This window comes from Spea bombifrons, chromosome 7, assembly GCF_027358695.1.
Source record: "Spea bombifrons isolate aSpeBom1 chromosome 7, aSpeBom1.2.pri, whole genome shotgun sequence".
NCBI lineage: Eukaryota > Metazoa > Chordata > Amphibia > Anura > Pelobatidae > Spea > Spea bombifrons.
In genome coordinates, this window is record NC_071093.1 from 26,976,893 (window position 1) to 26,990,537 (window position 13,645).

General features: G+C 41.1%; 1 protein-coding gene across 2 annotated transcripts in view; it reads right to left on the minus strand.

Moving 5' to 3' along the window:
* SLC39A10 (solute carrier family 39 member 10) overlaps window positions 1-13,377 on the minus strand; it is a 40,991-nt gene extending 27,614 nt beyond the window's left edge. The window contains exon 1 of one of the 2 annotated variants that reach the window (XM_053472230.1): window positions 13,258-13,377. Coding sequence is in view for 1 of the 2 variants with exons in the window: in XM_053472229.1 (XP_053328204.1) it covers window positions 13,199-13,211 (13 nt within the window). In the remaining variant the exon portion in view is untranslated. Of the gene's footprint in view, window positions 1-13,198 lie in introns of both variants that reach the window. The other variant, XM_053472229.1, reaches the window with a different exon arrangement.
* Window positions 13,378-13,645: the final 268 nt, after the last annotated feature.

Here is a 13,645-nt window from a genome sequence, read left to right on the forward strand (position 1 = left end):
ATGGGAGGGGGGGGAGTCAGAGGGGTGTATGGGAGCCACCCTCCAATACACCACTCTGGCTCCTCCCCCTCTCATACGCCACTCTGCCTCTCTACCCGGCTCCCTGGTGTCTTGTCAGAAACGGAGGTTCACAGGAGGCAGAGTGGAGTATGGGAGGGGGGAGGAGGCAAAGTGATGTATGGGAGGGGGAGGAGCCAACGTGATGTATGGGAGGAGGCAGAGTGGAGTATGGGAGGGGGCAGAGTGGAGTATGGGAGGGGGAGGAGCCAGAGTGATGTATGGGAGGAGAGGAGGCAAAGTGATGTATGGGAGGGGAGGAGCCAAAGTGATGTATGGGCGGGGGAGGAGGCAGAGTGGTGTATGGGAGGGGGCAGAGTGGAGTATGAGAGGGGGGAGGAGCCAGAGTGGTGTTTGGGAGGGGGAGGAGCCAGAGTGGTGTATGGGAGGGGGAGGAGCCAGAGTGGTGTATGGGTGAGTTATAGTGGTGTATGGGGGGTATTATGAATTTTTAGGGCATATAGGGGGTATAAGGCATATGGATATTAGGCATATCAGGGGGGCATAAACATATCTGGGGGTAAAAGGTATATCAGGGGGCTCAGTGGCATATAGGGGGTATAAGACATCGATATTAGGCATATCAGGGGGGAATAAAACAAATCTGGGAGTAAAAGGTATATCAGGGGGCTCAGTTGCATATCACTGGCATATAAGGAGTAAAAGGCATATCAGGGGCACAGTGGCATATCAGGGGGCACAGTAGAATCTGGCATATAAGAGGTATAAGGCATATATGGGGGCAGAGTGGCAAGCTGGGGGTCAGATGTGCATAACTGGGGGCAGTTTGGTAATTAAAAAATTTAAACAAGGCTTTTTTCTCAGTTTTTATTAAATATGAAAAATAGTTAACATATGAATTAATATTTACTAATAACTTTGTATTAAAACCTAGTTTGAGAAGCACTGTGTTTGGGTTCTTGTAGCTTTTATTATTATGTCAGTAAAATAAGAAGGTGAATAGAGAGAGGCCATTGCAATAAAGAGATGAAAGTGTAAATTGTACGTTTTTTATTGCAATTTTTCTTCAATTTAAAATAATGTATTTTTTTATCCGATTAATCGACAAAATAATCGGCCAACTAATCGATTATTAAAATAATCGTTAGTTGCAGCCCTAATATATATATATATATATATATATATATATATATATATATATGTGTGTGTGTGTGTGTGTGTGTGTGTGTGCGCTTTTGATTTTAATTGAGAAATTACAAAGAGAACAAAAGCTCAAATCATTAAAAAGTTACAATAAGCAGCTGTTGGTGATATTTAACTCAAATGTACTCCAAAGGGCAAGATAATTCTCCATACGCAAGATAACTTGAGTTTAGAGAGAATGGTGGAGAACGTGGCAGTAAAAAGAAATGCAATACACGTAGGAAAAAGCAAGCAGTGTTCTGGGTTGCTTAGCTGGAGACAAAAAGAGGTTGTTGTAACACTTTACAGATGTCTGGCCCAATCTCACCTATTGTGTACAGTTCTAGAGATCCTATCTCCAGAACCGGAGAGAGATCAGATCAGAGGAGGGCTACTAAAACGATAAATACATTTAAAATAAAGACTAAAGGATCTCAATAGGTGATAGAATAGATGCGATAGAAACATTAAAATAGTTAAAGGGATTTAACAAAGTACAAGAGAGAGGCGTTTATTTCAAAGTAGGAGAAATGTGAGAACAAGAGGTCATAATCGAAAACTAGATGGTCAGTAGTTTAAATGTAACGTAAGGAAGGTTTATTTTACTATCAGTGAAGTGATTTAAACATGCACGGGATAGGCATATTGATATCCTGAATCTAAGACAAGACCAAAGATTGACTTCGGTCGGAGTCTCTATAGTAGGAAAAATGGGAAGACTAGATGGGCCAAATGGTTGTTACCTGCCATCAAATTATATGTTTCTAGATACAGGAATCATGCAAACAAACCATTATTATTTCAAGTCCAGTATTTCACCATCTAGCCTGGGATACAGTGCTGGTGAATTTACAGCTTTTCTAATTTTGAAATAAGGTTTCAAAATCTGTATTTCAACACATACAAGAATGCCAATTTATTTATATTGTGTGTGTGTGTATATGAACTTTCTTGTATGCTAGCTTCCTTATCCCTGTCAATGTGGATGACTTGACAATTGCAAACAGCTAAAAGCTAAAAAGTAAACATTTATCTTACAAGGAGTTATGTATGTAACACTGTCAAACCGCACAGCCAATGTTCCTACAACTTGTCCATTCTGCCACTTTGTATTAGAATTGGTCTTTCAATTTGTGGTGTGGTTTTCTGCAAGGCTCTGTCCACAAGCTTAGAAAAATAAGTCTGCACTGAACAGAAATTTCTAAAGCCTATCTTGCTCAAATTAACCAAAAAAGCCTAGGCATTTGCAAACAAATATAAGATATAGGGTTAGTACCATATTTGCTCGATTATAAGACGAGGTTTTTTCCAGAGCAAATGCTCTGAAAAATACCCCTCGTCTTATAATCGGGGTCGTCTTCTAATCAGACCCCAAAAAAATGGCTGGGGCCATGCTGCTTACCGGTCGCGAGCAGCGTCTCTTCCGTTAGAAGCAGGAGGACAGGAAGCTTGTAGCTTCCTCACAGAACTCTATCTCCCCCTCCCTCCTCTGGGGGCGGGGCCAGAGAAGTTGCTGGTACAGCCGGTCCCCTGCAGAAGTCTTCGAGTGAGAGATCTGCAGTTCAGGTAAGGGGGTGGGGGAGGGTTTTTGGGTAAGTATGTGTGATTAATGTGTGAAGTATGTGTGATTAATGTGTGAAGTATGTGTGATTAATGGAATGAATGAGTATTTAAATGTTTGTGAATGTGTGTTTGTGTGTGATAGCATGGATGTGTAAGGGGGGTGGGGGTTGTAGCATGGCATAGGGAGGCTGTAATCCCACTACTATCATCCCCAGGTTCCAGCATGTACTGGCTGCCTTGGCTTGATAGGAGTGTGATTGCTGTTAGCAGCAATCACACTCCTATCAAGCCAAGGCAGCCAGTACATGCTGGGTTAAAAGGCATATCATGGGGCTGAGTGGCATATAGGGGGTTAAAATGCATTTCTGGACCTCCAGAAATGCATTTTAACCCCCTAAATGCCACTTAGCCCCATGATATGCATATATACCTCCAGAAATGCATTTTAACCCCCTATATGCCACTCAGCCCCATGATATGCCTTTTAACCCCCTATATGCCAGAGTGGCATATAGGGGTATAAGGCATATCATGGGGCAGAGTGGCAAATAGGGGGGGTATAAAGCATTTCTGGGGGCAGAGTGGCATAACTGGGGGGGGCAGGTTGGCAAATAAAAGGAAATTTAAAAAATATATTTACATGAATTAATATTTACTGGTAAAACTTTTTTTCCTATAGGGTCGTCTTATATTCAGGCTTTTTGTTTTTTCCTAAATTAATATTTTGATTTTGGGGGGTCGTCTTATAATCGGGGTTGTCTTATAATCGAGCAAATACGGTATTTAGAGAGCCAGACCGACATCTGTGAGACAGCCTGATATTTCCTGTGAGACAGAAAGAGGGTCACACATAGAGATTAACATAAAATGGCAAAAAAAGTTATAAGCCAAATGTAAAAAAAAAAATAAAAAAAATAAATAAATAAATAAATCAGGGGCTATGGCTTCTGGGATTTGTCAAGCTCTAAGGTCTGCATTATTATTTGTTAATTATAAGTATTTTCATATTTGATACGCTGGGACTGTAGTCTTAAATATTCACACAGACTAAAAACCATGTCAGGTATATACTTCGGAGACGCAGGGAACCTAGGCTATTTCACCGCAGCCATTATACCATTTCCATGCATCTATTTCCCCATCAACTGCTTGGAAAGTACGTAATCACAAATCAAACTGTATTTTTGCACAACCTCTGCAATGTAGCTTTTTTGGTTTGTTTGTGAGTAGCAGTATCCCTTAGAGCAGTGGTTCTCAACCCGTGTATTCTCAGGACTCACATTTGTCTTTGGTCATTAAGTCGCGACCCAAAAATAATTTAATTTCTGAAACATATTTTATTCCATAAAACAACTTGCGCAGTATTCCACATATCTATCTATCTATCTATCTATCTATCTATATATATATATATATATACACACACACACACATATATATCTTGAGAAAGGCTCATTGAGAGCCGAAACGTTGGACCTTCACCAAGTCAATAAATGTTATAAAAAGAAGACCCGCTGAGTGCATCAACTTTATTCGCTGTATATAATATATAATTAGTACACTAAAAAAAAAAAAAATATGCTTAGCTCAGAAAAGATGAGGAAGTGGAAAGGCTGTCCGTGGGCTGCAGCAGAAAGAGGGGAGGAGCAATCAGAGAAAAACTTTATTCAGCCCCCACTAGGAGCAGACAGCGACCGCAATCAAGCAGCTTGCTTTGCAGTAGGGGAGTAATACTAAAGTACATGCCGGACCGGAGGCTGCCTGATGGCCCTGATTGTTGCAGCCACAGTCCTGACAGCCTGTGGCTCACGGATTGCCTGTGGACTGCTAGAATGTGTAAGGCAGCCCCAGGAAAGTGAAATGTTTCCCGGTATGCCTCCAGTCCGGCCCTGACCCTCCGAAGACAGGGTCACGACCCATGAGTTGAGACCCTGTAGTAGTTAATGCCCCACAGGCAGTTTTTTTTTTTTTATATATTTTGGAGTATATTAAGAGGACAACACCCTACCTTACATACTACCCATTTCTCACTAACATACTTGTGGTAGGAAAGGGTTTTATATATAAACACTACTGGTTAAGACAGGGCTCGACAAATCCCAGGCGCCAGGTCGACAGAGAATTTTGTCCTGGCGCCTAGGTTTTGTCAGCCTCTTACATCCAGAAAAAATTGTGGATGTAAGAGGCTGAGTCACCACACGGGGGCGCTGCTGCTGTCTCCTGCTGCTGTCTGCCCAGGAGTCTGGGCAGACAGCACAGCCACTCCGAGCCCGCCCCAGAGCCTGAGATCACTCCCACGGAGTGATTCTGTAGGCTGAAAACGCGGTTGCTGCAAAACCAGCAATCGTGTTTTCAGCTGCCACAGGCAGCTTCAGGGAAGGGAGTTGTGTGTTGATTGGGTCCCCACACAAGTGTGTGGGGACCTGACCCAACACCCCCCAGCTGTCTGATCGCTCCATGAGAGCGACAGTGCAGCGTTAACCCCTTCAATGCCACGATCGCGGCATTTAGGGCTTAATTCCCATTTTGTACAGGGCTCTGCTGCTGGTGGTCTGCCTGGAAGCAGACCAGCAACAGCAAAAACGAGCCTCCATAAGCCCTTTGATGACTTCTGTAGGCATGGAAGCCTACAGCAGTCATCAGAGACTCCCCCTGCAATAGCTGGTCTATAGACCAGCAATTGAGTCCCAGCTGCCAGAGGCAGCTTCAGGGACAGGGGAGAGGGTTCTTTGGTCTCCACATGAGTGTGGAGAGCAGCCCCAACCCTCCCCTGCTGCCTGATCGCTCCCTGAGAGCGACAGTGCAGCGTTAACCCCTTCAATGCCACAATTGTGTATGACACATTCGTGGCATTGCAGAGGTTAACATTTGTCCCCACAAGCTTGTTGGGACTAAATATCAGTCAATGCTGTGCTCCAATGGAACATCAGCATTGAAAGGGTTAAAATAATAATAATAATAATAAAAAAACCAGCACTGACCTGAAAGTCCAGGGTGCTTCCAGGTCAAACGCTGTGATTTTAGTAAGCGGGTTGATAATGATCAGATCACTCCTGACCAACTGTTAGTTTAAAAAAAAATCCTGGCGCCTAACTTTTTTACCTGGCGCCTAGATTCACAACAAATTTGTCGAGCCCTGGGTTAAGATATGATGTGCTTGGGGACTTTCACAGTAGTTTTTTTTTTTTATGACTTTTTCCCACCACTTTTTGTTACCTTCACTATTTTGCATCAGCAGGGAGAACACAGGTTGTCTAATGATAATTCTTCCTCTTCAAAATAATGAATTAAAAATAAATGTTTTCAAGTAGAAATTAAAATTGAAATATATGTCAGTATGACACCAGGGTATTCATATGATTTACAAGACAAGATATCAGAGGTCTATAGAGTATGGTTAGTGACCTCCAGCCCATTGCTCCCACCTGCTGTAACTAACATATTCACTAGCACACTCACACTAAAACATGCTCACTCCGTCAATCACACACTTACCTTGTCTGGAGCTCTTCCTTAGACGCTATGTGCATGCAGCTGCGCTTTTACAGCAGGGTCACAACAGTGACCAAAGCAGACTGGTTCAAGTTGGACTGGTCCTTGTTGAAGAATTTTGGCCCGGCAATTGCCTAGCCCAGTCTTTAGGCTGTGAAATATCCTTGACCACGAATGGGTTAATTATCTCTAATAGCTGATTTCATTGCACAAACTTAGAAAAACATTGGACCATACCAAACAATTAGAAACCATTTTCATCACACCTTTGTGAGATACCTATTAAGGATTAGGTGCAGCAGATTGACTTATTATGTAGCAATATTTGACATGTTCTGCTTGCAATATTTGCTAACAGGAGCATAACTAGAAAACACAGTCACGTGATGTTAACGCTTGGAGTGTTGACCTGGAGTGCTGACCATCCTTTGAGAGAGTGAGTATATATATATATATATTTTTTTTTTTGGTCCACATCAAAATTGGACAGAAAAATTCGATAACAATATTAATATATATATATGATTAACAGCAATCACACTAGAACCTGAGCATGATAGGAGTGTGATTGCTGTTAGCAATCACACTCTTATCATGCTAAGTCAGCCAGCACATGCTGGAATCTGGGTATGCCTGGGCATGATAGGAGTGTGACTGTTTCCTCATGTAAGTTCAAAATTTTTCAGAAAGGGCCCTTCCGACCTGGATCGGCCCTTTCTAAACAGTTATACGCGGGCCGGTACAAGATTACGCTGCTCGCGCACTGTGCGACCAACGCACACGTAAGGAGCCTGGCCCCTGCGGACGATTATTTTCGGCCTTTTTTATTTTTTGGGGGGCATTTTGCCAAATATATATAATATATATTATATATAATAGTTAGATTTTTTTGTCCAATTTTGGTGTCTTAACCACACTTCTTAAAAGTAACACACCAACCTTGGACAGAAATTAAATTATATACATATATATATATATATTTATTAATATTCATTTCAGTGCATCGCTTCAATATTCCCTTATTTTGATATTATTAACTTGAAGTTGCCTCTGTTGCCTGCAAACTCAATTGAAGTGATTCAAACCAGAATCCACAAAGCTCAAAATCATATCAAGGAATATTCTTTATGTGATCCCCATAAGACCACAGACCATATCCAAAGTTAAGAATAATAACCCAAAAACTATCCTATCAGATCAAATCTGTGCAATGTCAGATCAATAAAACTACATTTTTGGCTGGCTATTAGACCCAAACCAAATCTGTCAACCCCTAAGCTATGATTAACAGAGCTAACTTAAAACACAAACATTAATAATAAGCTTCTGTCTGAAAAAGCACTATTTAATGCAAGTAATACAAACCATTTAAGTTAATATAAAAACACACAACTCTTTGATTATGAAGTTGCTTGATTAGAAAGCAAAAATGTGACCGTTCCCTTCAGCAAGTTGAACTTTGCTAGAATGGTTATATGAGAGTTACTCACTTCCTGGGTCTGTAGTGCTGATTTGGTTACCCCCTTTGGCTCTGCAATGGAACATTGCATATCCAAGGAGTTAAACAGGAACTGTGATTAAGAAATTCCACAACAGTAAACTCAAATAAAAAGTTTACCCTCTAGTGGCCCAGTGCTGCTACTGACAGGAGTACTGTAATTACTGGGTGCAAGTGGATATTTTTATTGGAATCCCAATACCTGTAATCCAGTCAGATACCACATGTTGGAGTCATGTTAGCACGAAACAAGCATTGTTTGGTTATTGGAGTTGGAGAGTTAGACTTCTATTTTCCTTGCTATTCCTAGTGGCACACAGGAGAGATGGTAGGGGAGGAACAAAATAAGAAAAGGAGATGCAGAGGAAGAGGGGATAGATGTCAGAGGATATTCAGAAGCCAGCTTGATTCCAGCAGGAGGAAGACTCCCCTATTTTTTCAGCAAATGGAGTCGGATGACGGCAGACCCCGGGGCTCTGAAAATCGTTTGCCTGGGTTATGCAAAAAATAATTCTCCACTAGTTCACATGCCTATTTTTACATTTTCTGTTCCCTCTCAAGACTCGGAAGAGTAGGTCTAGCCACTCCAATCAACAATTTCATCTCAAAGGTTATGATCCTGGTTTTGCCTCAAGAAAGATTGGAATCCATGGAGAGTACTTACACCACAATCTTTGCCGTGGCAAAGCCATCTAGAAAAATGCTAGTCTTCAATTAATTCATCACATATTATCTTTTCATAATGGTATCTATAAAAATGACAGTAGAGACCCTTTTTGGAGGTGATCTTATGGTCTCCTCAGACCTACCAGAAACATATCTTCATGTTCCCATCAGAAAAGACCACCAGCAGTTTGTAAGAAATTCAACATTTCTAGTTGCAGGCTCTGCCATTCGGCTTTTTCTCGGCCCCAAGAATGTTTACAAAAATTTCTGCTTCAAGGAAGCTTCTCCGCTATGATCTGTCCAGGAAAACACATCTGAAGGCTTTTGGATGGATCATGAACAGCAAAAAGTCCCAACTTTTCCCAGACACAAGGAGACTATTTCCAGGCATGATTTTGGATTCCTCAATCAAGAAAACCTTCCTGCGAGGTTTGAGAAACTAAGACATTTCATCCTACAGATGTTAGCAAAAGAGGAGGTACCAGGTGCAGGCCTTTAAGTTCTCACAATTTGTTCCTGCGCAGAAATAAATCTTCTGGATTGCGATATTATTCACATAAAAGGTTCCAGCAACATGAAAGTGGACTCTCTTTTGCCAGACCATCTTACAAGTGAAGCCTTCATCCAGAAGTGTTTTCATACACTCGTATCCAGATGGGGAACTCCACAGGTAAAACTTTTTGCGTTACAAGTCTGGTGGGCAATCCTCTTGGTCTATATGCCTTGACTGAGACTTGGAATTATTCCCTGACATACACCTTTCCTCCTTTTTCCCTCATCTCCAGAGTCAAAAAAAACAAAACAAGAAAAATGAGAGAGGAACATGCCAGTCATTCTGGTTGTATCGTATTAGCCAAAAAGCGCTTCGTTTCCAGAATGCCTGAGACTCGCGCAGGATCAACCGCTATATCTTCCAGTGACAGTGGATCTTCTCCAGCAGGGCCCTGTTTGTCATCAAGATCCAAGCACTTGGAAGTTATCAGCTTCTGAAAGGCAAAACCAAACAGGGAGAGACCTCTCCACAGGCCAGTAGGAAGTGACATCCTTGAGATATAACAAGATTTTGAAATGTCTTTCTAGTTGGGGTCATTCTCTCCACATTTCCCAGCCTTTTGTAATGCACATCTTAGATTTCCTGCAGGAATGCAACTCTCTACAAATCAAGGTCCAGATCTCAGCCCTCAGTGCAGCTTTTGACTTAAAGCTCACAGATCATCTCTGGGTCCGTAGGGTTGGCAAAGCTATGTCTAGGGTAAGGCTAAGAACCACCTCTCCCATTCTTTACCTCCATTCGAGATCTTGTCAGAAGTTCATCTAAAATATCTGACATTGAAGGTGGCTCTCCTTGCAGCCCTGACATCAGCCAGACGGATGGAGGAAATCTAGGCTCTTTCCATTATGGAGCCCATTTTCAAAATTTGTGACTACTAGGTGGTCCTTCGCCTTCCTCCAGATTTTTTTTCCAGAGGTGGTTGCGGAGTTTCATTTCAAGAAGTTGAAACTCTGTCCCAATCCATGAAAAGATAAGGAACTAGAACTCCACTGATTGGACCTAAGATGACATCTCATGGTCTATCTGGTTGTTATGTATGGAGGAAATCAAATTCCCTATGCCAAAAAAGGGCATGAAAGTGTCCACAGCCTCGAATGGCAGGTAGATAAAAGTTGCTATCGCAGAAGCCTACATTGCAGCAGGTAAAGAAGCTCATTCAGGGGTCAAGGGTTTTCTAGTAGAGCCATATTAGCTTCATGGGCAGAAGCAGCTGGAGTCGAACCCAGACTTATTTGCAAAGCAGCAACTTGGAGTAATATCCATACTTTTACCAGGCATTACAGGCTGGATCTCATTAACTCTGACAACGTTAACTCTCCTGTGTGCCACCAGGAATGGAAAGAAAACAGAATTATTTTCAGGGAATTTCTTTTTCTTGTCCATCTGCCTACTAAGGGCTAGGTCTAGGACATCTCTCTGTGACACCGGAGATTCTATTTTTTTTTTAAAATTAACTAATTTTTGAAAAAAAAATCATAGAATCTCTCATGGAAATTGCTATCTGGAACTTTCTATGGATTTCTAACATCACGGAAAACCACCAAACTCTACGAGGACATTGAGGTTCCCGTAGACGACCTATATGAGTTTTGTATAATTAGGTTTTTCTGTGTTTCTCCTTGTTTTATCTTTTACAAACGGTGTTGTATACTCTGTGTCTAAATTGTTATTGCCTTTGTTCATATTCTTTTTGTACGCAAGCATTGTGACATTCGTCACATTAAACTATATATTAATCCAGTTTCCGGCTCTGTGCACTAACTGAACTCTAGGTTTTCAAGAAAGCTGGAATTAACCACGTTGCTAAATTGTTTTATTTAAATTGAGTTTTATAGAAAAACATTTTCATCCGTTCAATGAGACATTACCAAAGCGTCCATAAGATGTAGTCAGCTTAAAACATAATTTGGTGGTGGCAGTGTATTACCAGCCTTGTGTGGTATTTGTGGAGTTAAGCGAGTAACCAAAGGACTGGTATCGTTAACCATTGCACACCTTGTGTGTTAGGTTATCCACACAGCAGGTAAGGAGCCAAAACTTCCATACTACCAATATTATTATGTTTTTGCCAATAGCTAACAGAAGACAAAGATCCTGGGCCTCTAAAATGTTACAGCTAGTCATAAGAATGTGTGATAAAGACGGATTTCACTACCACCATCATTCCATATAATACATATTATACTAAGAGGTGTGCCTGATATTAACAAAATTGCACGATTGTTTTTATAAATGGGGGTATAATTATATATGTTTAATTTCACACAATAAATGCTACTTACTATCCCCCACTTGCCCTGTGAAAAAAATTATATTAATGTCCTCTGTGGGTGCCTTAATATGCATTCTTCCAAAACGGGGGAAAAAAAATAAAAGCATTCCTCGTTACTGTTCTTGCACGTGCTCAGTAGAACCCTAGGAAAATAAAGTCATGGATACGAAAGCACAGGTTTCGCTACCGGCGGTCTTTAATGCGGAAGGCGCTAGCATGGCCAAATGGATTGCCTCTGCTGAAAGGAGAAAATGACCCAGAAAAAGAACTTCTCCTGGAGAGCTTACGGGCATGCCAATTAAATCATCTGAACATTTAGTTTTGCAAGAACATATGCCATTGGTATAAACCTTTAAATATTAAATGGGAACACCCGTTTTTTTCCCATCACTAGAATCAAATTAAAAGCAAGTTTCCAAAGTATTGTGCCAGTTATAGTTTTTGTGTAATATAATGTTTTAGGCTGCATTTTATCCATTTGTAAGTGCTGTTGCTCTGTTACTTATATTTTATATATAATGGTTCATTCTTAATCACCCAGCCAGACACTCTGACTAACGAAAGTCTAAGGAGGAAAGGGCTTCATTAGCATTGCCATAAAGAATCAGCTCAGTTTGGTGTTTGTGAAAGGAAAGCCACCCCAAATATCACATGATGGCTGCCTCCAGGTCTGCAGATAAAGGACGTTTAACCTATTTAACACTGATTTAACCTATACATTATACAGGGTTAGGCAAGCCCTTCCTGCTGCAGAATCTTTCCCGTCAACACTCCCTTCAGTCATTCAAACTCCTCTGACTAATTAAGGTTTGTGGAGGAAATGGTGTCATAGGGCAAGTGGGTTTTCTTTAGCGGTACAATTAACTGTCAACTCAGCGTGGTTTTTGAGTAGGGAATGGCAGCCTCCAGATCTGTGTATATATGTTTATATTAAATTAAAAAAAGTAAATAAATCTAGTTTTTGTCAAAAGGATAAAAAGTGCATACAGCCCTGCATCTAGTGCTCAAACACAAATATTTGGTTTCTCCATGGGACTGCCCATTTAAGACAATACTGTTATCTCCACTGATATTATTGACCAGAGGTACACTAGAGTTTACAAAGTGATGACTAGTGTTTGTCACAACAATGACAGAGCCGTGGAACGAATGCATTCGCAATGGATCACAAAGAAGAGGCAAACTAAAAGATAAAACTTATAATGAACTGTAACAAACACAAATACCAATTAACTACGGCTTCCATCAAGCTACATCTCACTTACGAACCACTTTAACAATATCACAAAAAATATATTTCTTCCTATTACCCATTGGGCAGCGCAGTGGAATATGATGGCGCTTTATACTTTAATAAATAATAATTATTTCAGGGCACACGCCAGAGTGTGGGAAATTACGAGCAGGTGCACAACTGGTATTACATGTAGAGCTTCTTTCAACTTTAGTTCTAAAATTAAGCATGTGTCTTATACACAAGTATGTGTTATAATTGATTCCTCAGAGTACTTTACATACAATCATTTACTAATGGGGAGTGTTTAGAAAAGCCCCAGATCAGCATCTTCAAAACAAATACAGATTACACGTTTAGGATACATGCAGGCTTTACACTTACCACAGTTGTATCCCTACTGCCCCTGTGTTGTGTTAAAGGGTAGTTAATTCTGGATAGACACTGCTATACTGTAGACACAGAAACATCACGTGTGTCCATTTATTAGTAACAACATAATTCAACAGAAGGTATGAGCATACCCTGAAAGTGAGTGACAGGACCCAGGAAGTGTGATCGTGTAACAAAAGGACAAAGGCAGAGTACGTAGTGCCACCTTAATCATTACTCCTAAGTGAATTTATGCCACCACGCTGTCTATTCGCAATACCACAGTCACATCTCCATCAGCAATAACCAACGACTAGTAACTACACACAAAACCCGGCTCATACCCACCCCGAAGCCACATGGCTCACAGATGGCCGGTCGGGAGTCGGGTGTGGAATTTTTCTGACCTTATTCGTAGCCTTCACCAGCTCCCACAGTACCGGCCATAAGCAGAGTACACCTCTCCTAACAAGCACCGAGGACTACAACTCCCGGCGGCCTATGCAGCCCCGTGGAGCAGGGAGGGAAAAAAAAATGTTCAAAATCATACAACTTTAACACATACCGAAGGTACAGGGCAAGGAACACACGACAGAGAGGAAGCTGGAATCACGCGGTAAGCGACGACACAGAAGGGAGGGGCTTAGCTTACTATTGTATGTTGATTGACAGTGTGGAAATGCGACTGGTTCCTACAAGTTCGCTAAATGCCCATTGATAAAATGTAAATTAAAACTAAACAGTATTGACATGATCTTTGAAGAATTTTATGTAACATAAGTTGGGGACTGGTTT